Genomic DNA, 25,320 nt, shown 5'->3' with positions numbered 1-25,320 from the left:
ACTTACATTGAGGGCGAGGCGCAGCTGCAACGTGCAGTGTCAGCGTAAGTGGAGAGCTGTTATAAAGCCAGCCTCCCCCGCCCCGGCCCTCGTCCTCTTGTTTCGCCCCCAAGTGTGGACCGACCCTTCACTGCAGAGGAATGAGTTTGGAAAGCCAGAGCCCGATCTTCTCGCAGGGCGAGGACTGTAAGCCGGACTGGAGGATAGCGAGCGCGGAGTACAATGACAGCGATACCCACTTAGAGATCCTGGGCAAACCAGTTATGGAGCGCTGGGAGACTCCATACATGCATTCCCTTGCCACCGCTGCAGCCTCAAAAGGTACTGTTTAATTTCCCTCTTCAATCTGACAAGCCCCACCACACACACACACACACACTTATACAATCCTGCTCACACGGAATGTCTTTTAAAATCTAGGTCACGCCGAAGTGGACCATTTTTATTTAGCATACTCTCCTTTTCAAACATTTATAACTGCAGCACTTAACCTTCCTCTGACTCCACCAAACCTGGCCAAAGCTGATTAAGAAATAAAATCAGTTCTTGGTGCACCCAGCTCATTTTAGTTCAGGGGAATGATTTGATTTGATTTATTATTGTCACATGTTTTAACACACAGTGAAAAGTATTGTTTCTTGCTTGTTTGTCTCTTTTGTGGGGGCCATGAATTGGGTTCAATTTGAATTGGGTTTTTGGAGCAAGCAAAGAATGGATTTGGAGGAAAGGACCAGATGACTCAATGACATTACAATCACAAAAATTTCATATTGGGGACTACCTGGACATTGCAATAACACCACCTAGTAGAGCACCGCCCCCTCCTGGCCGCATGAGACCATATTAATGTTCTTTCCCCAAGCACCCCTTGCGCAGCACGGCTGATTGTTGGTGGTCCTGCACCTGTCTAACCAAGAAAGTTGGCATGTTTCATTGTATTTTCTTCCTAAATAAGGTGCACTTTTGAGAATTAATTTTAACAATGCAGATTGGGGGTAGCATTGTGTATTGTAGCTCTATATTTTTTGATTAATTTGTTTGGAATTTTTTAATAAAACTGTGCCTTCATGGAATTGTTTTCATTTCTAAAATGTAAGTGTAGAATTTGTCTGGGAACTTTAATACAATCTGGATATATTAAAAATTACACCGCAAAAAAAAAGAATGGATTTGGGTTTGCCCGGTCCATTCTGAGCATTGGTTTTAAAGTTAAAGTTAAATTTTATTTATTAGTCACAAGTAGATTTACATTTACTGTGAAAATCCCCTTTGTAACTTTAAGATTGGAATAAAAAAATTAAAAAATAATAAGTGAAAGCCACCTGCTTACCAAGTTGCAGTAAATCTCCCTCTCCTGCACTTGCCATTGATTCGTTTGTAGCCACTGAACTTAAACAGGCAAAGCATACCGCTCATAGAGAAGGAAAGGAGAGGGTGCAGAATGTAGTGTTACAGTCATAGCTGGGATGGAGAGAAGATCAACTTAGTGCAAGGTAAGTCCATTCAAACATCTGACAGCAGCAGGGAAGAAGCTGTTCTTGAGTCGGTTGGTACGTGACCTCAGACTTTTATATCTTTTTCCCAACCGACACAATGTCACTTCATGCAGACAAAGTTTCAGTGTTTCAGTAAAGTAAGCGTGTACAAATTTGAGAATGAGATTCAAGTTTAAAAGCCAGCTGGGGTCAAGATTATTATGGACACAAATTTAAATTGTGTCCCTGGGTTTACACGGTAGCACAGTGGTTAGCACTGCTGCTTCACAGCTCCAGGGACCTGGGTTCGATTCCCGGCTTGGGTCACTGTCTGTGTGGAGTTTGCACGTTCTCCTCGTGTCTGCGTGGGTTTCCTCCAGGTGCTCCGGTTTCCTTCCACAGTCCAAAGATGTGCGGGTTAGGTTGATTGGCCAGGTTAAAAATTGCCCTTAGTGTCCTGGGATGCGTAGATTAGAGGGATTAGTGGGTAAATATGTAGAGATATGGGGGTAGAGCCTGGGTGGGATTGTGGTTGGTGCAGACTCGATGAGCCGAATGGCCTCTTTCTGCACTGTAGGGTTTCTAAGATTCTAAGATTCTCACAGCAGGGGTCAGATCATTTTCTCTCATTCTTGGGAACTTTACAAAGTTCTGACCACAAGTTGGTCTGACCCATGTTTAAGTTCAGTGGCTACAAACGAATCAATGGCAAGTGCAGGAGAGGGAGATTTACTGCAACTTGATAAGCCGGTGGCTTTCACTTATTATTTTTTAAATTTTTTACTCCAGTCTTAAAGTTACAAAGGGGATTTTCACAGTAAACCTACTTGTGACTAATAAATAAAATTTAACTTTAACTTTAAAGCCAATGCTCAGAATGGACCGGGCAAACCCAAATCCATTCTTTGCTTGCTCCAAAAACCCAATTCAAATTGAACCCAATTCATGGTCCCCACAAGAGAGACAAACAAGATCCAAGCCGACAAGATAAGGCATTGCATCCCATCTAAGGACTGATCTGATGCTGGATCTTAACTTGAAGGCTGAGTGACGGCATGGTGAGGGTGGCACATGGTAAGGGTGGCATGGTGGCACAGTGATTTGTACTGCTGCCTCACAGCGCCAGGGACCCGGTTCAATTCCAGCCTCGGGTTACTGTTTGTGTGGAGTTTGCATATTCTTCCCGTGTCTGCGTGAGTTTTCTCCGGGTGTTCCGGATTCCTCCCACACACCAAAGATGTGCAGGTTAGTTGGAGTGGCCATGCTATATTGTCTTTTAGTGTCCAAAGATGTGTCGGTTAGGTGGATTTGCCATGGTTATGGGGATAGGGCAGAGAGGAGGGTCTGGGTGGGATGCACTTTCAGAGAGTTGGTGCAGACGTGATGGGTTGGATGGCCTCTTTCTGCACTGGAGGGATTCTATGATTCTATTGTATGATTCTATGAATATGTAGTGTATTATTTACACCAGTCGTGTGAGAGTTGAGGTGTCAAAGCTAGGTGGACTGATGCAATGGAACAATGTTAAATAGCAAAGGGTGGAATTTTCCCGTCCCGCCCACCACAGGAATCGTAGTGGGAGGGACACGGACCATACAAAGGTCTGTTTGACCTTGGGCAGGATTTTCCAGCACTGGGACGAGCGTGGCCTGAAAATTCCTCCCAATGTTTGCTGGGAATCAGAAAAGTAATCCACAAACCACTTTGCCAAATTATTAATCATTATTCACTCAGGGAATTGTCATGGGCGAGAGTACTGATTGTATTAAAGGGACCTCCTTTGTATCAGCAACCAGCAGATATATTTGAGAAAATTATATTGAAAATATTCTTTACCGTCAAGGCAGTAAAGAAAAAATGGTATTTTAGAACATAGAACATAGAAAGCCACAGCACAAACAGGCCCTTCGGCCCACAAGTTGCGCCGATCACATCCCCACCTCTACGCCTATCTATAGCCCTCAATCCCATTAAATCCCATGTACTCATCCAGAAGTCTCTTAAAAGACCCCAACGAGTTTGCCTCCACCACCACCGACGTCAGCCGATTCCACTCACCCACCACCCTCTGAGTGAAAAACTTACCCCTGACATCTCCTCTGTACCTACCCCCCAGCACCTTAAACCTGTGTCCTCTCGTAGCAACCATTTCAGCCCTTGGAAATAGCCTCTGAGAGTCTACCCTATTTTCTTGTGTATAGGCCTTCAAAGCACATTCTCACTCATTCGGTTGATGTGTTAACTTAGCATCAAGATTGAATTTGTCTTGGTGTTTTGCTAATTAAGTCAGGTAATATTATCACAGAACTTTTTAAAATAAATTACCGATAATGAGCATATGTTTCAGGGTAAAGGTATGTCGCTGCTTTAGACGTGAGTGTCCTTATAAATGTGGGTGTCCAATTTCAGATATGAAGATGAAAGGCAGGATTTTATGGCCTTGCTCGTCCCGAAACCATAAAATCCCACCCGAGATCAATGGACCTTCCCTTTGTCCGCCCCTCGCCTGCTCCGATTCTCGTGGCGGCCTGGTAAAATTCCAGCCGAAAGTCAATTTACTGATTCAATACAATTAGGTTTTGGGTTCACTGGCTGGTCCAACATTTACTGCCCGTCCCTAATTGCTCCTTGAACTGAGTGATTTGCTAGACCTTTTAAGTCAATGACTGATTTGATTTGATTTATTATTGTCACATGTATTAACATACAGTGAAAAGCATTGTTCTTGCACGCTATACAGACAAAACATACCGTTCATAGAGAAGGAAAGGAGAGAATGCAGAATGTAGTGTTACAATCATAACTAGGGTATAGAGAAAGATCAACTTAATATAAAGTAGGCCCATTCAAAAGTTTGATGGCAGCGGGAAGAAGCTGTTCTTGAGTTGGTTGGCACGTGCCCACAGACTTTTGTATCTTTTTCCCAACGGAAGAAAGTGGAAGAGAGAATATCCGGGGTGCGTGGGGTCCTTAATTATGCTGGCTGCCTTCCCGAGGCAGTGGGAAGTGTAGACAGAGTCAATGGTTGGGAGGCTGGTCTGCGTGATGGATTGGGCTACATTCCCGACCTTTTGTAGTTTCTTGCTGTCTTGGGCAGAGCAGGAGCCATACCAAGCTGTGATACAACCAGAAATAGTGTTTTCTATGGTGCATCTATAAAAGTTGGTGAGAGTTGTAGCTGACATGCCAAATGACTGCTGTGGATCTGGAGTCACATGTAGACCAGACCATGTAACAACAGCAGATTACCTCCCGTAAAGGGAACCCGATGGGATTTTTATGAAAATCGATTTATGGGGTCACCATTCGACTTTTAATTGCAGATTTTTTTTTATCTATCGTGGTTGGATTTGAACCCTGAACGCCAGATCATTATCCCAAGTCTCTGGATTACTATCCAGTGACAATACCACTATGCCACCAGCTCCCCATGTCCACATTTTCTGTGTATAAAGTTATTTGTCAAAACTACAAATGCTTCTTGTCTTGCCACTTACTCAACTGTTGCACACTTGTGCCAGATTGTCACTCATTCAGAGGTTGACGTGACGTCTGTAACAGCTGCAGTTGGAAGGGGGCTCCATACAGTGGCCATTTGCCCCTGTAGTGCACTCATTGAAAAATATACAGATACAGGGTACATTTTCTTAAAATGCATTTACCAGTTGCATTGTTTTGCAGGTAATCTCTGCATTGCACATTGTCCCGAAACATAAAGATCGCTAGAAGCTGCAACATAAATATTTCACTGTCCCTTGTTCCTCAGGACATTTTCTCCCCTTCCCTTTTGTCTGTTAGCTGCCAACTCCTGGGTTCCTCCAATGTAACAATATCTTTCAGCTGTCTTTAAATATCCCAGCTTGGAATTTGGATGTAGAGGCAATGCAGTGACCTACAGTCAGTCACATGAGAACATTGGGCCAGTGCAAATATCTTGTGGAATTCTACAACCAGCACCGTAGCTCAAAGTACATCGACAGACTTGCTAAGCCAACAGCTGTTAGCTGCCACCCTATTTTCTGGTGGCGAAGCAGATTCTGGTGACACTGTGTTATCTGCAACGACAGACATAAATGCACTTGATTAAATGGTAAGTTGTGTAGCAGTTGATGGTGGGACAAAACAGTAGTAAGATCAGTTTCTTTCTCTTGGCTTAGGAGGACGTGTTCTGGAAATTGGGTTTGGAATGGCAATCGCGGCCACTAAGATAGAATCCTTAAATATTGAAGAGCACTGGATCATTGAGTGTAATGATGGTGTGTTTAAAAGGTTGCAGGAGTGGGCTAAAGAGCAACCACACAAGGTGAGTGCCCGGTGACTAGCCATTGGATAGTTTTGCAGTTGTTCCAATGAAGAAATATCTCTTCAAGTTTATTGATTTTTATGCTAGCCCCGTGCTTGCAAGTTGTAAAAGTGGAAGTGAAATGGCTCAACTGAACTCACTGGGAATCAGGGGGAAACTCTTCACTGGCTGGAGTCATACTTGGCAACAAGTAATATGGCTGCGGCTGTTGGAGGTCGATCATCTTGTCCCTGAGTCATTATTGGGAGAATTCCTCAGGCTAGTATCTTGGACCGAACCATATTCAGCTGCTTCATCTATGACCTTCCCTCCAAAGTAAGGTCAGAAATGGGGATGTTCACTGATGATTCCACAATGTGCAGCGCCATTCGTGACTCCTCAAATACACAAGCAGTCTCTGTCCATTTGCAGCAAGACCTGGATAATATGCAGGCTTAGGCTTATAAGTGGCAAATAACATTCGCATCACACAAGCGTTAGGTAATGACCATCTCCAACAAGAGAAAATCTAGTTATCTCCCCATTCAATGGCATTACCACTGCTGAATCCCTCACTATCAACATCCTGGGGGTTACTATTGACCAGAAACTGAACTGGACTAACCATATAAATATTGTAGCTACAAGAGCAGGTCAGAGACTGGGAATTCTCTGGTGAGGAACTCACCTGCTGACTCCCCACAGCTTGTCCATCATTTATAAGGCACAAATTAGGAGTCTGACCATGCAAATTGATCCATTTGTTTGGATGAGTGCAGCTCCAACAACATTCAAGAGGTTTAATGCCATCCAGGACAAAGCAGCTCACTTAATTGGCACCCCATCCACCACCTTCAACATTCACCCCCTCCAACACTGAAGTGAGGTGGCAGCAGTGTGTATCATCTCTAAGATACACTGCAGTGATTCACCAAGGTTTCTGAGCCAAACCCACCCAACCTCACCAAGGGCAGCACATGCATGGGAACACCATCACCTTCAAATTCCCCTCCAAGCCATGCACCATTCTGACTTGTAATTATGTCGCCATTCTCTCACTGTGGCTCGGTCAAAATCTTGGACTTCCGAAAGGCACTCGGGGGTGGGTGGGGCTGGGGGGGGGGGGGGGGGGGGGGTGGGTGGAGGTGGGGGGGAGGGGTGTGTGTTCATGACAGGCATACTTCTGTTTCTATGAGACATTAAACTCAGGCTACGTCTGCCTGTTCTGTTGGCTCAGGTAAATGTTAAAGACCTTGCTTTGAGGAGAGGCATGGAATTTTCCTGGAATCATGGCCAACCCTCAGCAAACAACAGAATTCCTGATCAATCATCTAATTACTGTTATGGTCTCTTGCTGTATGCATGCGAAAATCACTAGCCTACATGACACCACTCACTGTTTTAACATAATATGGGACATGCTTGAGATATTTTGGAGAGATTGTAAGACACGATTTGAATGCTAGTCTTTCTTTCCATCATATGGGAAATTTCAATAGAATGTTGCAGCACAGTAACAGGCTGTTTGACTCATCAAGTTGTTATTGGGTTTTCTTCTACAAGAGCTGCCTGGAAAAATTCCTGCGAACATCCAAATAACGGAGGAAGTACATTTATAATCTGTCGTTAATTTAAATGAGTCTTGTACATTTTTCAATGCAGATTGTTCCTCTCAAGGGTCTCTGGGAGGATGTGGTCGCAACATTACCAGATTCACATTTTGATGGTAAGTTTGGCATTAGTGTTTTATCCTGGGGTATCTTTATTATTTTATCAAATTTTTGACTATGTACACAAATTTTAACAACATTTTCTTTAGTAGTGACAGAAATTATGTTTAGAGGTAGGATTTGGAAGACAGAAATCCATTTAAAACACTGAAACTAATGTTTATTAACATATTAATTAAATAAAAACTTGTGTTTATATATTGCGTCAAGGGGGCGGCACGGTAGCACAGTGGTTAGCACTGCTGCTTCACAGCTCCAGGGTCCTGGGTTCGATTCCCGGCTCGGGTCACTGTCTGTGTGGAGTTTGCACATTCTCCTTGTGTCTGTGTGGGTTTCCTCCGGGTGCTCCGGTTTCCTCCCACAGTCCAAAGATGTGCGGGTTAGGTTGATTGGCCAGGTTAAAAATTGCCCCTTAGAGTCCTGTGATGCGTAGGTTAGTGGGATTGGTGTGTGGGGGTGGGGCCTGGGTGGGATTGTGGTCGGTGCAGACTCGATGGGCCGAATGGCCTCCTTCTGCACTGTAGGGTTTCTATGATTCTATGAACCATTCTTTGAAGAAAATACACTCAGTCGTGATTATCTAAAAAATGCATTGGCTGAAAGAATGGTGGAAACAGATTCATAGCAACTCTCAAAAAAAAGAAGTAAAGTTAAATGACCCAAGGAGCTATATCGGAGCGTTCTCAACCAAAATTTGACACTGAGCCACAAATAAAGGTATTGGCTGGAATTTTACTGTCCCACCTGCCACGGGAATTGGAGCAGACGAGGGGTGGCCCATGGAAAGATCAACATTACTCAGAACGGTGTTCATTCATCCGTTGTCGCAGCATCTGCATCTCCTCCGGAGCCTTCAACATGTCATTGATGAAGACGAACATCTCGCCAAGGCCATCCCCACACCCCCACTTCTTGCCTTCAGACAACCGCACAACCTCAAACAGACCATTGTCCGCAGCAAACTACCCAGCCTTCAGGAGAACAGTGACCACGACACCACACAACCCTGCCACAGCAACCTCTGCAAGACGTGCCGGATCATCGACACAGATGCCATCATCTCACGCGAGAACACCATTCACCAGGTACACGGTACATATTCTTGCAACTCGGCCAACGTTGTCTACCTGATACGCTGCAGGAAAGGATGTCCCGAGGCATGGTACATTGGGGAAACCATGCAGACGCTGCGACAAGGGATGAATGAACACCGCTCGACAATCACCAGGCAAGACTGTTCTCTTCCTGTTGGGGAGCACTTCAGCGGTCACGGGCATTCGGCCTCTGATATTCGGGTAAGCGTTCTCCAAGGCGGCTTTCACGACACACGACGGCGCAGAGTCGCTGAGCAGAAACTGATAGCCAAGTTCCGCACACATGAGGACGGCCTCAACCGGGATATTGGGTTCATGTCACACTATCTGTAATCCCCACAGACTGCCTGGACCTGCAGAGTTTCACTGGCTGTCTTGTCTGGAGACAATACACATCTTTTTAGCCTGTCTTGATGCTCTCTCCACTCACGTTGTTTGTATCTTAAAGACTTGATTAGCTGTAAGTATTCGCATTCCAACCATTATTCATGTAAATTGAGTGTGTGTCTTTATATGCCCTGTTTGTGAACAGAATTCCCACTCACCTGAAGAAGGGGCTTGGAGCTCCAAAAGCTTGTGTGGCTTTTGCTACCAAATAAACCTGTTGGACTTTAACCTGGTGTTGTTAAACTTCTTACTGTGTTTACCCCAGTCCAACGCCGGCATCGCCACATCATAACTATCCTGAGACCATAGGCGAGATTTTCTGGCCGCACTCGCCCCAAAGGTCAGAAAATCCCACCCGAGGTCAACGGACCTTTGCATAGTCTGTGTCCTCCTGCTACAATCCCCGTTATGGGCAGGGTGGGAAACGTCCCCCCCCCTTGTTGGACATGTACTCATTTGGGATATTCTGTGAGATCAGCGTTGAGCTGTGATACCAGCTGGAGCTGAATAACATTGAAATCACCATCAGTGATAAGGGTCAGTAAAGATTATTTTAAAATTCCTCGTAGTTTGATAGTAACATAGGAACACGTGGTAAGAAGAAATAAAAGTTTCAAATAGTAAATAAATTGAACAGTTTGGTTCCAGATTAAAGTGGAACATTTTTCAGTCCTACCCTCCATCTGCACACTCTAATGTTTTTGTAATTAAGAAAATAGCCTACAGTGCAACAATAATTTAATAAACTTACATTTGGAAGAGAAAGAAAACAGCTGTGGATGGAAGGAGGTGAAAAAGGAAAGAAAAAAAGGAAAAAAAAAGTTGAAAGAAGAAACCCCACCACAGTGGCACAGTGGTTAGCACTGCTGCCTCACAGCGCCAGGGACCCGGGTTCGATTCCTGGCTTGGGTCACTGTCTGTGTGGAGTCTGCATGTCCTAATCATGTCTGCATGGGTTTCCTCCGGGTGCTCCAGTTTCCTCCCACAGTCCAAAAGATGTGCTGGTTAGACGCACTGGCCATGCTAAATTCTCCCTCAGTTTTACCGCACAGGTACCAAAAATCAGTAACAACAATAGTCAGGTCTAGTTCCACATGTGATACACATACAACCAAATTAGAGTCAGTTATATGAAAGTAGGGAGCAGTCGTTCCTCAAACTAATCTAGGAAAGGTTGCCAAGCTCCATAAACACCATCAATGGAGCCCCTTATAGTGTAATTTATTTTCTCAGGTTTGAGATTCTGTATAAGATCACGTCTCCAATCAGTAAAAGAGGGCGGGGCAAACTGCTTCCAATTTAATAGAATGACTCTGGCTAATAATACAGAAAAGGCAAGTACATCAGCCTGAGCTTTTGTAAGAGGGACGCCATTTGGTTCCAGGCCAACCAGTGCTGTAATAGGAGAAGGTTCAATGTTACTACTGAAAATGTGAAAGTGATGTAAAAACCTTTGTCTGAAACAAAGCCAATTTAGGACACAACCAGTAAATGTTGGATCACAATTTGGATAAATCGTAGATAGTTTAACTTTGAATAGGTGAGTACAATGTAAGATTTTAAAATGGAGCAATCCAAGTCTTGCACATACAGACGAGGAATGTACACGAGAGAGAAAAGACTTCCAGTTACCTTCCGAGAAGTCTGAATCAAAATCTTGCTCCCAAAGTCTATCATTGCTGATTTCTGTCCCAGTATTGCTAGACCTCTTGGCAGACTTTTGACATGTTGCTTGTTCTACAACATGAACAGAGCTGTTTACTTAGAGTGGCTGTTTGCCCCCCCAGTCTTTTTGCATGCAGTACATATCCTGGTATTCTAAATACTACCATAACAGTGAACTCCACAGGTACTGGTTAGACGCACTGGCCATGCTAAATTCTTTCCCTCTCACCAAAACTCTGGTGCGGCCGCACTTGGAGTATTGCGTACAGTTCTGGTCGCCGCATTATAGGGAAGATGTGGAAGCGTTGGAAAGGGTGCAGAGGAGATTTACCAGGATGTTGCCTGGTATGGTGGGAAGATCGTATGAGGAAAGGCTGAGGGACTTGAGGTTGTTTTCGTTAGAGAGAAGAAGGTTAAGAGGTGATTTAATAGAGGCATACAAGATGATCAGAGGATTAGATAGGGTGGATAGTGAGAGCCTTTTTCCTCGGATGGTGATGGCTAGCATGAGGGGACATAGCTTTAAAATGAGGGGTGAGAGATATAGGACAGATGTTAGAGGTAGGTTCTTTACTCAGAGAGTGGTAAGGGCCTGGAATGCCCTGCCTGCAGCAGTAGTGGACTCGTCAACATTCTCGATGGGCCGAATGGCCTTACTTCCGCTCCTATGTCTTATGGTCTTATTAAGAGCATTCAAATGGTTATTGGATAAACCTATGGATGATATTGGAATAGTGTAGATTAGAGGGGCTTTAGATTGGTTTCACTGGTCAGCGCAACATCGAGGGCCGAAGGGCCTGTACTGCGTTGTAATGTTCTTTGTTCTATGTTCTACTGAATGAGCCCATATGGTTCAGATCAAGGGAATCAATTTTAATTACACATGATAAACAATAATAACAAAATGACAGGTTGAGTAAACGTCAAAGGTTTGTGCTGTGATTTGAATAGTGTTGACAGGTTGAATTTTTTAAAATGCTCTGTATTTGAATGAAATGTATGTTGCAATTAGATGTTATGGGCCAGATTCTCCAACCTCGCCCGCAGCTGAGATTCTCCAGTCCCGCTACAGTGAACGGAGATTTGGCTGAGCATCAAATTATCCGTTTCTTGCTGGCAGAGACAGCGAGGCGTGAACAGCTGGAGAATTCTGGCCAATATGCTGTTTAACAGTTTAGTTTAAAGTTTATTTATTAGTGTCACAAGTAGGCTCACATTAACACTGCAATGGAGTTACTGTGAAAATCCCCTAATCATCACACTCCCGACGCCTGTTCGGGTACACTAAGGGAGAATTTAGCATGGCCAATGCACCCTAACCAGCACGTCTTTCGTACTGCGGGAGGAAACCGGAGCGCCCGGAGGAAACCTATACAGACACAGGGAGAACGTGCAGACTCCGCACAGACAGTGATCCAAACTGGTGAACCGAACCTGGATTCCTGCTGCTGTGAGGCAGCAGTGCTCACCACTGTGCCACCGTGCCGTAACAGGTTTAGAATGGTGGAACTGAATTTTTTAAAACATTCTTTCACTGGGTGAGGGCATCACTGGCTGACCAACATTTATTCCTCATCCCTAATTGCCCTTGGGATTGCTTTTCCCCCACTATGGTTGTAGCATTTAGAAGACAGAGGATTAGACAGCAAGTGCCAACTGCAAACCTGAGTTAGAACTGCCACCGTAGACAATCTGCCAAAAATGCCTGTAATGGCACTGTCACAGAGTTTACAGATTAGTCATTGAGTGAGTAGAGATCACTAAAGTTAATACACTTGCAGAGCCACGCTTTCCAGGATTTGATTGCCAGTGAAATTCCTGTTGGGGAACAGTAGCTGTCAAGAATTGGTTGTCTGTCCATCATTAGAAATTCAAGGCCTGGAAGTTTAAGCCAGTTGGCTTTACAACCAGAAGCTGCATGTGGCCATGGCGTAGTGGTATTGTCACTGGACTAGTAATTTAGAGACACTGGCTAATGTTCTGGGAATTCGGGTTCAAATCCCGCCAAGGCAAATCTGGAATTAAAAATCAAATGATGACCATGAGACCATCGTTGATTGTTATAAAACCCCATCTGGTTCACTAATGTCCTTTAAGGAAGGAAATCTGCCATCCTTACTTGGTCTAGCCTACATGTGACTCCAGACCCACAGCAATATATGTGCATTTAGAACGGAACAATCTCATTAGTGACAGAAGCATGATTTTGTAAGAGGGAGGTCGTGCCTTACAAATTTGGTGGAGTTTTTTGAGGAAGTGACAAAAACGGTTGATGAAGGAAGGACCGTGGATGTCGTCTATATGGATTTCAGTAAGGCATTTGACAAAGTCCCACATGGCAGGTTGGTTAAGAAGGTTAAGGCTCATGGGATACAAGGAGAAGTGGCTAGATGGGTGGAGAACTGGCTTGGCCATAGGAGACAGAGGGTAGTGGTCGAAGGGTCTTTTTCCGGCTGGAGGTCTGTGACCAGTGGTGTTCCGCAGGGCTCTGTACTGGGACCTCTGCTATTTGTGATATATATAAATGATTTGGAAGAAGGTGTAACTGGTGTAATCAGCAAGTTTGCGGATGACACGAAGATGGCTGGAATTGCGGATAGCGAAGAGCATTGTCGGGCAATACAGCAGGATATAGATAGGCTGGAAAATTGGGCGGAGAGGTGGCAGATGGAGTTTAATCCGGATAAATGCGAAGTGATGCATTTTGGAAGAAATAATGTAGGGAGGAGTTATACAATAAATGGCAGAGTCATCAGGAGTATAGAAACACAGAGGGACCTAGGTGTGCAAGTCCACAAATCCTTGAAGGTGGCAACACAGGTGGAGAAGGTGGTGAAGAAGGCATATGGTATGCTTGCCTTTATAGGACGGGGTATAGAGTATAAAAGCTGGAGTCTGATGATGCAGCTGTATAGAACGCTGGTTAGGCCACATTTGGAGTACTGCGTCCAGTTCTGGTCGCCGCACTACCAGAAGGACGTGGAGGCGTTAGAGAGAGTGCAGAGAAGGTTTACCAGGATGTTGCCTGGTATGGAGGGTCTTAGCTATGAGGAGAGATTGGGTAAACTGGGGTTGTTCTCCTTGGAAAGACGGAGAATGAGGGGAGATCTAATAGAGGTGTACAAGATTATGAAGGGTATAGATAGGGTGAACAGTGGGAAGCTTTTTCCCAGGTCGGAGGTGACGATCACGAAGGGTCACGGGCTCAAGCTGAGAGGGGCGAAGTATAACTCAGACATCAGAGGGACGTTTTTTACACAGAGTGTGGTGGGGGCCTGGAATGTGCTGCCAAGTAGGGTGGTGGAGGCAGGCACGCTGACCTCGTTTAAGACTTATCTGGATAGTCACATGAGCAGCCTGGGAATGGAGGGATACAAACGATTGGTCTAGTTGGACCAAGGAGCGGCACAGGCTTGGAGGGCCGAAGGGCCTGTTTCCTGTGCTGTACTGTTCTTTGTTCTTTGTTCAATGCCCCTTCGAGGGTAATTTGGGATGGGCAATAAATGCTGGGCCAGCCAGCAATCCCCAAATCCCATGAACAAATTTTTTAAAAGGTGGCTTATCACCCATTGCTAAATGTAGAACTGGGATTTTGTTCGGTTATGTAAAAATTAGTAATTTTATATAATCATAGAATCCCTACAGTGCAGAAGGAGGCCATTCGGCCCATTGAGCCTGCACCAATGACTCACCCAGGCCCTATCCCCGTAAACCCATGTATTTACTCTGCTAATCCCTCTGACACTAAACAGCAATTTATCATGGCCAATCAAGCTAACTTGCACATCTTTGGATTGTGGGAGGAGACCGGAGCACCCAAAGGAACCCACACAGACACTGGGAGAATGTGCAAACTCCACACAGTCACCCGAGGCTGGAATCGAACCTGGGTCCCTAGGTGCTGTGAGGCAGCAGTGCTAACCATTGTGCCACAGTACTACCATGCCGTGCAGAGTGTTTTCCTCTTTCCTCTTTTTCCTTCTTTCCCCAGCCCAACAATTTATCCTGCTTTTAAAGCATTATCTCTTGTCCACCTACAAGATCTCAGCAAGTTATTTGGCGAGAGTTAAACCTCAATCTGTTTTCCCCACTTAAATCCGCACACATCAGTATTTCAGCCAGGATCACTGACTAGCAATCAGGAACTAGATTCTCGGCTCGTTTTGCTAGTCTCTAGTCGAGTGGCCCTGAGGCAAACTCCTGGGATCAGTAAACCTAGCGTAAAATTACAATCAAAACTATAATCGTGTAAGTCAGTGTGACTGAGGACAGAATTATCTCCATTAATTAAGCAACTGAAGAGTGATATTTGTTTTATTGCAAATTGACATTTCTCATCCTTCCCCCTTTGACCTTGTACCTCTTTATCTCTTTAACCTCCTCTAATTCGACAACCCTGCAACAAAATAGAGTTATAAAATTTTTATAGCACAGAAAGAGGCCCTTCGGCCCATCGTGTTCGCACCAGCCATCAAGCACCTATCTATTCAAATCCCATTGTCTCTGCCTTCCTCCAGTTCTGACTTTATACATCTCTGGCTTTCTTTTCCCCATCATCAGTAACTGTACCTTCAGCTGTCTGGGCCGCATAGATAGTCACTTGCAGTGCAGAAGGAGACCATTTGGCCCATTGAGTCCATGCTGGCTCTCCACAGAGCCATCCAGGCAATCCCACTCCCCTGCTTGGTTGCTGTAACCTCACAGGTTAATTTCCTTCAACTGCCCATCCAGTTTCTTTTTGAAATAGCTTCCATAGTTTCTTCCACCGCCCTCGTGGGTTGCAGGTTCTAGGTCATTACCACTCACTGTGTAAAAAACTAGAAGCAAGAGTAGGCCATTCGGCCCTTCGAGCCTGCTCCACCATTCATTTTGATCATGGCTGATCATCAAATTCCATATCCTGATCCCCCCCTCCTCCCATATCCCTTTAGCCCCAAGAATTATATCTAATTTCTTCTTGAAATCACACAACGTTTTGGCCTCAACTACATTCTGTGGTAGTGAATTCCACACATTCACCACCCTCGGGGTGAATTTTTTCTCACCTCAGTTCTAAAAGGTTTACCCCTTATCCTCAAACAATGACCCTTAGTTCTAGATTTCCCCACCAATTAGAACATTCTTTCTGAATCTACCCTGTCTAATCCTGTTAGAACTTTGTACATTTCTATGAGATCCCCTCTCACTCTTCTAACCTCCAGTGAACATAATCCTAACCGACTTAGACTCACCACATGACACGCCTCACACTCCCCTGCCTCTCTTGCCCAAATTGTTCATCTGTCCTCCCCTAGTAGAGTCCAGAATGCTCTGACATTCCATCCTTGAATATCTCCTCCTCCTCTTATGATCTTATGGTCTCTTTCCTCCTTAAAACCTACCTCTTTGACCAACCATTGGTCCTAATGTCTCCTTCTTTGGCTTGGTTTTAATTTCTCCTCTGTTTCCACCTTGTGAGGGCAGCATGGTGGCACAGTGGTTAGCGCTGTTGCCTCACAGCGCCAGGGATCCGGGTTTGATTCCCGGCTTGGGTCACTATCTGTGCAGAATCTGCACATTCTCCCCGCACCTGCGTGGGTTTCCTCCGGGTGCTCCAGTTTCCTCCCACAGTCCAAAATCATGCCATGCTAAATTCTCCCTCAGTATACCCAAACAGGTGCCGGAGTGTGGCGACTAGAGGATTTTCATACTAACTTCATTGCAGTGTTAATGTAAGCCTATTTGTGACACTAATAATTAAACTTTGTTAAGTTTTGCTATTTTCAAAGGCGCTATGTAAATGCAAATTGTTGTTTAATCTCTGGATGTGGAAACAAACAGGAATTCTTTCCTTTTTCATTTGCTTTTCAGGAATTCTTTATGACACTTACCCATTGTCAGAGGAAACCTGGCACACACATCAGTTTGCATTTATAAAGGTAAGTGCAGTGCGGAGAGTGTTCCAGATTTTGCAGTCAGCCGTGAATGATTAGTGCGAGTTGCTGATTGCACTTAACTCCTGCTCACAGTCTTTCTGTGGGCTTTTGCACTGGAAATCTGAAACTGTGCCACACTCCACTGGGAACCTGGCCCCTGTGCACAGAGGGCAATCAACATTTTCCGATGAGTTTAGTGCTGCAACTTCACACTCACAGGAGCAAAATAGTTTCAGTTACTGGAAATCTGAAACAAAGACAGAAAATGTTGGAAATAACTCAGAGGGCCAGCCGGCATCTTTGGAGAGAGAAAAACAAGAGTTAATGTTTCAGGACCTTCCCTCGGAAAGGCTGGAAATGTAATAGGTTTTGAGGAAGGGGTGGGAAGTGGAACAAAAGAAAAAAGTCTGTCACAGGACAGAGGGCAGGAGACACGTTTGTTCCTTTTCCCACTATTACCCCATCACCTGTTCAAAACCTATTTTTAACTTTTCCCTGTTCTGATGAAGTGTCACCGAACGGAAACGATAACTCTGTTCCTCTCTCCACAGATGTTGCCAGACCTGGTAAGTATTTCTCGCATTTCCAGTTTTCCTTCCACAGTGCACTTTTGTGATTTTTTTTTCATATTTGGGATTTTTGCATTTTTCTGTAGATGGCGCTCTTGATTTTTGGGATGTGTGGCCCTAATTTATTGAATATAAAGTGAGAAGTCTCACAACACCAGGTTAAAGTCCAACAGGTTTATTTGGAATCATGAGCTTTCGGAGCGCTGCTCCTTCATCAGCTGAGCGAGCAGCGCTCCGAAAGCTCGTGATTCCAAATGAACCTGTAACCTAGTGTTGTGAGACTTCTTACTGTGCCCACCCCAGTCCAATGCCGGCATCTCCACATCTTGAATAAATTTGGTTTGGCAGTGGGGAGAAAGGAAGTCTGGCATTTTGTGCATGTAGATTTGCATTTCTGTTTAATTAAATGTCTAGTCTGTTCAGCAACCAACAAATTAAGGGTAACTATTTACTCAAAACTTCATCTCATTGTCCTGTGTATGATGTAACAACCAACACCCACCTTCCACTTGTTTCGATGTCATCCTATAATTGTCCACACCTACTCGTCCACCACTTTTCCAGTCATCTCCTTGCGCCTTCCATCTAAATCCAATTAACTCCCCACAATCTTAAAATTGCAATTGATATTGACTCTCCTTGTGCAAAGCCATGGGAGGTTAATTAGTTCAATGTATCAAATAAACCTAGGAAGGACATGAGGGCAGAGCGCAGCCAGATCAAATTGTAATAATTAAATTCCTTTTCTTTCAGGGTCATGCCTTGCGATTGCTGAAGCCTGGTGGTGTTCTTACATATTGCAACCTCACCTCCTGGGGAGAGCTACTGAAGGGAAAGTATAATGACATTGAAAAAATGTTCCAGGTAAAAATGAAGCACGCCCATTATCCGAAGCTACTGTGCAATGTGGGACAGTTCTATTTGGCCCATTGGAAGCTCCAGAGAGCTTGTATTTTTCATTGAGTTATTGTAAAAGTAATCTCATTGCTCTGCATTGATGAGCAATGCTATGCAAACCAAACCTCTTGTACCTGCGATGTGCTCCAGCTATTCTGTAGTTGTCTTATAGCTGCTTTCAGAATTCAATCTTGTTACTTAAAACCAGAGTTCCTTTGGAATGTAAATAGACCAAAAATCAGGGATTAATTTAAATAACTCATTAATAGGATGATGAAAAAGGCATATGGCGCACTCGCCTTTATCAGTTGGGGTATAGATTACAAAAGCAGAGAGGTCATGATGGAGTTGTATAGAACTTTGGTGAAGTCACAGCTGGAGTGCTGTGTGCAGTTCTGGTTGCCATATTATCGGAAGGACATGAACGCACTGGAGGGGATGCACAGGAGATTTACCAGGATGCTGCCTGGGATGGGACATTTAAGTTATGAAGAGAACTGATTGAGGTGTTCAAGATTATGAGGGGCATGGACAGGGTGGATAGGGAGCAGCTGTTCCCCTTAGTTGCAGGGTCAGTTACGAGGGGACAAGTTAAAAGTGAGGGGTGGGAGATTTTGGGGGGATTGAGGAAAAGCTTTTTTACTCAGAGGGTGGTGACGGTCTGGAATGCGCTGCCTGGGAGGGTAGTGGAGGCGGGATGCCTCACATCCTTTAAAAAGTACCTGGATAAGTATTTGGCGCGCTATAACATTCAAGGCTACGGGCCAAGTTCTGGCAAATGGGATTAGGTGGGCAAGTCAGGCCCTTTCATGTGTTGGTGTGGACTCGATGGGCTGAAGGGCCTCTTCTGCACTGTGGGATTCTGTGATTTGGTACTTTCATGTCCTCAGGAAATCCCACAAGTGCTTAAAGAGGCACGCCAAGAGTGTGATGGAATACTCTCCACTTGCTTAGATGAATGTGGTTCCAAGAACACTCAAGAAGCTCAACACCATCCAGGACAAAGCAGTCCACTTGATTGGCACCCCATTCTCCACCTTCAACATTCACTCCCTCCACCACTGTGGGTGCAGTGTGTTCGATCTATGAGATGCACTGCAGCAGCTCACCAAGGCTTCTTCGATAGCACTTTCCAAACCTGTGACCTCTGCTCCATTGAACAAGGCAGGAGGTGCCACCTCCTGCAAGTTCCCCTCCAAACCATACAACATCCTGGTTTAGAAATGTATTCGACATCACTGGATGAAAATTCTGGAACTCACTTCCCAACAGCACTGTGGGTGTACATACACCACACACACAGCAGGAGTTCATGTTACCAGGGAGGCAGTGCTTGGTAGACTAACGGGACTGAAGGTGGACAAGTCCCCGGGCCCGGATGGAATGCATCCCAAGGTACTGAAAGAAATGTCAGAGGTAATAGCGGATGCATTAGTGGTTATTTATCAAAATTCGTTGGATCCTGGGGTAGTGCCGGCGGATTGGAAAACGGCTAATGTTACGCCGCTGTTTAAAAAAGGAAATAGACAAAAGGCGGGTAACTACAGGCCGGTTAGCTTAACGTCTGTAGTTGGGAAAATGCTGGAATCCATCATTAAAGAAGAAATAGCAGGCCATCTGGATAAGAATGGTTCGATTAAGCAGAGGCAGCATGGATTCATGAGGGGAAAGTCATGCTTGACGAACTTGTTGGATTTTTATGAAGATGTGACTAGTGCGGTTGACGGAGGGGAACCGGTGGATGCGGTGTTTTTGGATCTCCAAAAGGTGTTTGATAAGGTGCCTCACAAAAGGTTGCTGAAGAAGATTGGGTCACACGGAGTTGGGGGTCGGGTGTTAGTGTGGATTGGGGATTGGCTATCCGACAGGAAGCAGAGAGTCGGAATAAATGGGTGCTTTTCTGGTTGGCAGATGGTAACTAGTGGCGTGCCGCAGGGATCGGTACTGGGGCTTCAACTATTTACCATTTATATAGACGATCTGGAGGAGGGGACTAAGTGTAGGGTAACAAAGTTTGCAGACGACACAAAGATAAGTGGAAAAGTGAATCGTGTGGAGGGCGTAGAAGGTCTGCAGAGAGATTTGGACAGGCTGAGTGAGTGGGCGAGGATCTGGCAGATGGAGTATAACGTTGACAAATGCGAGGTTATTCACTTTGGAGGAAATAATAGCAAATTGGATTATTATCTAAATGGAAAAAAAATTACAACATGCTGCTGTGCAGAGGGACCTGGGGGTCCTTGTGCATGAGACGCAAAAACCCAGTCTGCAGGTGCAACAGGTGATCAAGAAGGCAAATGGGATGTTGGCCTATATCGCAAGGGGGATAGAATATAAAAGCAGAGATGTCTTGCTGCATCTGTACAGGGCATTGGTGAGGCCGTAGCTGGAATACTGTGTGCAGTATTGGTCCCCTTATTTGCGGAAGGATATATTGGCCTTGGAGGGAGTGCAGAGTAGGTTCACCAGTTTGATACCAGAGATGAGGGGTGTTGATTATGAGGAGAGACTGAGCAGATTGGGTTTGTACTCGTTGGAATTTAGAAGGCTGAGGGGGGATCTTATAGAGACCTATAAGATAATGAAGTGGCTGGATAGGGTAGAGATGGAGAGATTCTTTCCACTTAGAAAGGAAGCTCGAACTAGAGGGCACAGCCTCAAAATAAAGGGGGGTCAGTTTAGGACAGAGTTGAGGAGGAACTTCTTCTCTCAGAGGGTGGTGAATCTCTGGAATTCTCTGCCCACTGAAGTGGTGGAGGCTACCTCGCTGAATATGTTTAAATCACGGATAGATGGATTCCTGATCGGTAAGGGAATTCAGGGTTATAGGGATCAGGCGGGTAAGTGGAACTGATCCACTTCAGAACTGCCATGATCTTATTGAATGGCGGGGCAGGCTCGAGGGGTTAGATGGCCTACTCTTGCTCCTATTTCTTATGTTCTTATGGCAACAACACACTGCCACTTTCTCAAGCATTATTGGGGGTGAGCAATAAATGCTGGCTTTGCCAGTGACAACCACGTCCTAGTAACTAATAAATTAAAAAAATGTTTTTGGAAGGCAGTCACTATTATATAAACAAATATGACAGTCAATTTGCACACAGCAAGGTTTGATAAACATCAATGAAAAGACAGTTTAATATGTTTTGGTTCATATTTGAAGGATAACATTTGGCCAGGGCAGGGAAAGGACACCATCTGGATAGACAAATGGGACATCGGTCTGATACTTAATCTAAAAGACAGCATCTCCAACACAGCAGCGCTCCCTAACATAAACCTCAATAAAGTTCTTTTAGTGAGGCTGCGACCCACAATTTTCAGATTCAGAGGCGAAAATGGCATTCAAAGGCACACCACATAAATCAACAACTCAAAGAGTCTTTAAGATATAAGCTCAAGAGTGATGATAAATTTCCAGTCCATGTAAACTCTTGAAAAGATGGAGAAGGAAGCTATTCATGCCTTTTATTCTGGAATTGGGCAGCCTGAATCCAGTTTGCAGTGACTATGGACCTACAAGACTTGCCCTAATTTCACGTCAGCTTAGTTTAGTTACAGCATGATGATGGGCGTGGGCTCGGAGAGCTGAAAGGTCTATTCCTGAACTGTACCTTTCTTTGTCAATCAACATAAAATTGGCAAACTCACTTAAAGATCAGAGGGTCTTTAGATGACGTGCAAAAATGATGCAGTACAATGGTTCTGTGAGGTTGAGGTTTGTGCATTTTCGGGAAGAATAGAGTGAGATTTACTTTGCATTGAAGCTGTTCTACTTCACCTGATGGTTACAGTCAGTGCTCAAGTTGTAGTGTGTTTCCCTGTGCCAATATCTTTCACCTTGAACATCGAAAAAAGCTTTTTCAAAAATACAAAGGCTTTGGCATGTTGAAACGATTATATTTCTGTGTAAATAATCTTGCATGTCTGGGATAAGCCTGTGCTGTGTTATCAGTTTCACATTTCCTATGTAACTTGCACCTTTTTAATCTGTCCAGGAAACCCAAGTGTCTCATTTGGTGGAGGCTGGCTTCAAGAAGGAGAACATTCATACCAGCATGATCAACCTCATTCCTCCCAAAGACTGCAGATATTACTCTTTTCATAAGATGATCACACCTACGATAATTAAACACTAACCAGCCATTCTTTACCAGCACAGTTAAGAAGAAGCATTATGGTCTTAAAATTAATTACTAAGGGATGTCTTTTTATTAGAGTCAATGTATCAAATGCATCCCAGATTCTTTATGATATCAAGAAAAATGTCGAACACAATTAAGATGTTGACGTGTATGCATTATTTTTGAATACGATGAGGCTGTATTATGGGTGTCAAATGTTTGGAAAGCCAACCGCTATTTGTACTATAGGCATCACAATTTCAAAATGTGCATTCCCACATTTGCCTCAGTCCCAAACTCTCACTCACCAAATGTCTTATTTTCTAGCAGTTTTTACTAGCAGTCGGTGCAGAGATGCCTCGGAATACACTAAAGGAGACCATGGTGGAGCTATACTGCACTTTAGGGGCAACTCAAAATGGTGCGAGACAGCCCACCTGACCGGAATCTCCTACAAGTAGAATCCACGTGGTAATCATCTGGATTATGCTACTTCGCACTGCTGTTTATGGATTTGAAAATGGCAACAAAACTGAGCTAAAGGTTTTGTTCTTCTCAAAGCTAAGGAGATATTTGGTTGGCTGACATCCATGGGAAAACAAAGTAAAATATCCAACAGCTGTTGAGCGAGATGTTGCAAACATTATATTTGAAGGAAACTTGTATATGTTAGAATTAAAGATTTGGCCATATGTCATATATTTGTCTCATCATCTCTTCATATAGAAATTACTGCTCATAGAATCCCTACAGTACAGGAGGCCGCCATTCGGCCCATCGAGTTTGTACCGACCACAATCCCCCCCATGCCCAAATCCCACACATTTACTCTGCTAATCTCCCTGATACTAGGGTCAATTTAGCATGGCCAATCAACCAAACCCACACATCTTTGGCATGTGGGAGGAAACTGGAGCACCTGGAGGAAACCCACGCAGACACGGGGAGAAAGTGCAAACTCCAGACAATCACCTGAAGCCGGAATTGAATCCAGGTCCCTGGAGCTGTGAGGCACCAGTGCTAACCACTGTGCCATCTGTGTTTCTCCAAACATAAATTGACCCTAACGCTACTACAAGTCTCCCCTCTCCACTATTCTTGGAGTCTATGTTTCTGGAGTCTGGTTTCAGATACGTGGATAATTGGAATACATTCTGGGGAAGGTGGGACCTGTACAAACAGGACGGGGTGCACCTGAACCAGAGGGGCACCAATATCCTAGGAGGGAAATTTGTTACAGCTCTTCAGGGGGGTTTAAACTAATTTGTCAGGGGAGTGGGAAAAGGAGTTGTAGTCCAGAAGTCAGTGAGGGTGGTGAGGTATTGGGGAAGGTATCAGGGTCAAGGGTGGGTACCGGTAGACAGGAAGGTGGGTTGAAGTGTGTCTACTTCAATGCAAGAAGCATCCGGAACAAGGTAGATGAACTTGGGGCGTGGATTGGTACTTGGGACTACGATGTTGTGGCCATTACGGAGACGTGGGTAGAACAAGGACAGGAATGGTTGTTGGACGTTCCGGGGTATAGATGTTTCACTAAGTGTAGGGAAGCTGGTAAAAGAGGTGGAGGAGTGGCATTGTTAATCAAGGATAGTTTAACGGCTGCGGAAAGGCACTTCGAGGGGGATCTGCACACTGAGGTAACATGGGCTGAGGTTAGAAATAGGAAAGGAGCGGTCACGTTGTTAGGAGTTTACTATAGGCCCCCAAATAGTAATAGAGATGTGGAGGAAGAAATTGCTAAGCAGATTATGGATATGTGTGGGGGTCACAGGGTAGTTGTCATGGGGGACTTTAACTTTCCAAATATTGATTGGAACCTTTGTAGGTCAAATAGTTCGGATGGGGCAGTTTTTGTGCAGTGTGTGCAGGAGGGTTTCCTGACACAATATGTGGATAGGCCGACAAGAGGTGAGGCCACATTGGATTTGGTACTGGGAAATGAACCGGGCCAAGTGTTAGATTTGGTTGTGGGAGAGCACTTTGGAGATAGTGACCACAATTCAGTGTCTTTTGTTATTGCAATGGAGAGGGATAGGGCCGTACGGCAGGGCAAGGTTTACAATTGGGGGGGAGGTAATTATGATGCGATTAGGCAAGAATTAGGGGGCATAAGTTGGGAACAGAAACTGTCAGAGAAAGGAACTAATGAAAAGTGGAACTTTTTCAAGGAACAAATACTGGATGTCCTTGATAGGTATGTCCCTGTCAGGCAGGGAGGAAATGGCCGAGTGAGGGAACCATGGTTCACGAAAGAGGTGGAATGTCTTGTGAAAAGGAAGAGGGAAGCTTATGTAGGGATGAGGAAACAAGGTTCAGATGGCTCAATTGAGGGTTACAAGTTGGCAAGGAATGAGCTGAAAAAGGGGCTTAGGAGAGCTAGGAGGGGACACGAGAAGTCCTTGGCGGGTCGGATCAAGGAAAACCCCAAGGCTTTTTACTCTTATGTGAGGAATAAAAGAATGACCAGGGTGAGGTTAGGGCCGGTCAAGTACAGTAGTGGGAACTTGTGTATGGAGTCGGTAGAGATAGGCGAGGTGATGAATGAATACTTTTCTTCAGTGTTCACCAACGAGAGGGGCCATGTTTTTGAGGAAGAGAAGGTGTTACAGGCAAATAGGCTGGAGGAAATAGATGTTCGGAGGGAGGATGTCCTGGCCGTTTTGAATAAACTGAAGGTCGATAAGTCCCCTGGGCCTGATGAAATGTATCCTAGGATTCTTTGGGAGGCAAGGGATGAGATTGCAGAGCCTTTGGCTTTGATCTTTGGGTCCTCGCTGTCCACGGGGATGGTGCCAGAGGACTGGAGAATGGCGAATGTTGTTCCTCTGTTTAAGAAAGGGAATAGAAATGACCCTGGCAATTATAGACCGGTTAGTCTTACTTCGGTGGTTGGTAAATTGATGGAAAAGGTCCTTAGAGATGGGATTTACGACCATTTAGAAAGATGCGGATTAATCCGGGATAGTCAGCACGGATTCGTGAAGGGCAAGTCGTGCCTCACAAATTTGATTGAATTTTTTGAGGAGGTAACTAAGTGTGTTGATGAAGGTAGGGCAGTTGATTACATGGATTTTAGTAAGGCGTTTGATAAGGTCCCCCATGGTCGGCTTGTGATGAAAGTGAGGTGTGGGATAGAGGGAAAGTTGGCCGATTGGATAGGTAACTGGCTGTCTGATCGA

At 44.7% G+C, this 25,320-nt stretch overlaps 1 protein-coding gene across 1 annotated transcript; it reads left to right on the top strand.

The window, feature by feature from the left end:
- gamt (guanidinoacetate N-methyltransferase) lies at nt 1-22,840 on the top strand. Its single transcript, XM_078198716.1, has 6 exons — nt 1-321; nt 5,633-5,778; nt 7,420-7,483; nt 16,484-16,551; nt 17,871-17,981; nt 22,016-22,840. The coding sequence occupies exons 1-6, from the start codon at nt 141-143 to the stop codon at nt 22,154-22,156; spliced, it is 711 nt and encodes a 236-aa protein (XP_078054842.1). The 5' UTR covers nt 1-140; the 3' UTR covers nt 22,157-22,840.
- Nucleotides 22,841-25,320: the final 2,480 nt, after the last annotated feature.

Source organism: Mustelus asterias, chromosome 26 (genome assembly GCF_964213995.1).
Source record: "Mustelus asterias chromosome 26, sMusAst1.hap1.1, whole genome shotgun sequence".
In the NCBI taxonomy this organism is placed as follows: domain Eukaryota; kingdom Metazoa; phylum Chordata; class Chondrichthyes; order Carcharhiniformes; family Triakidae; genus Mustelus; species Mustelus asterias.
The sequence above is the reverse complement of the archived record's forward strand: the minus strand, read 5'-3'. Positions and strand labels throughout refer to the sequence as shown.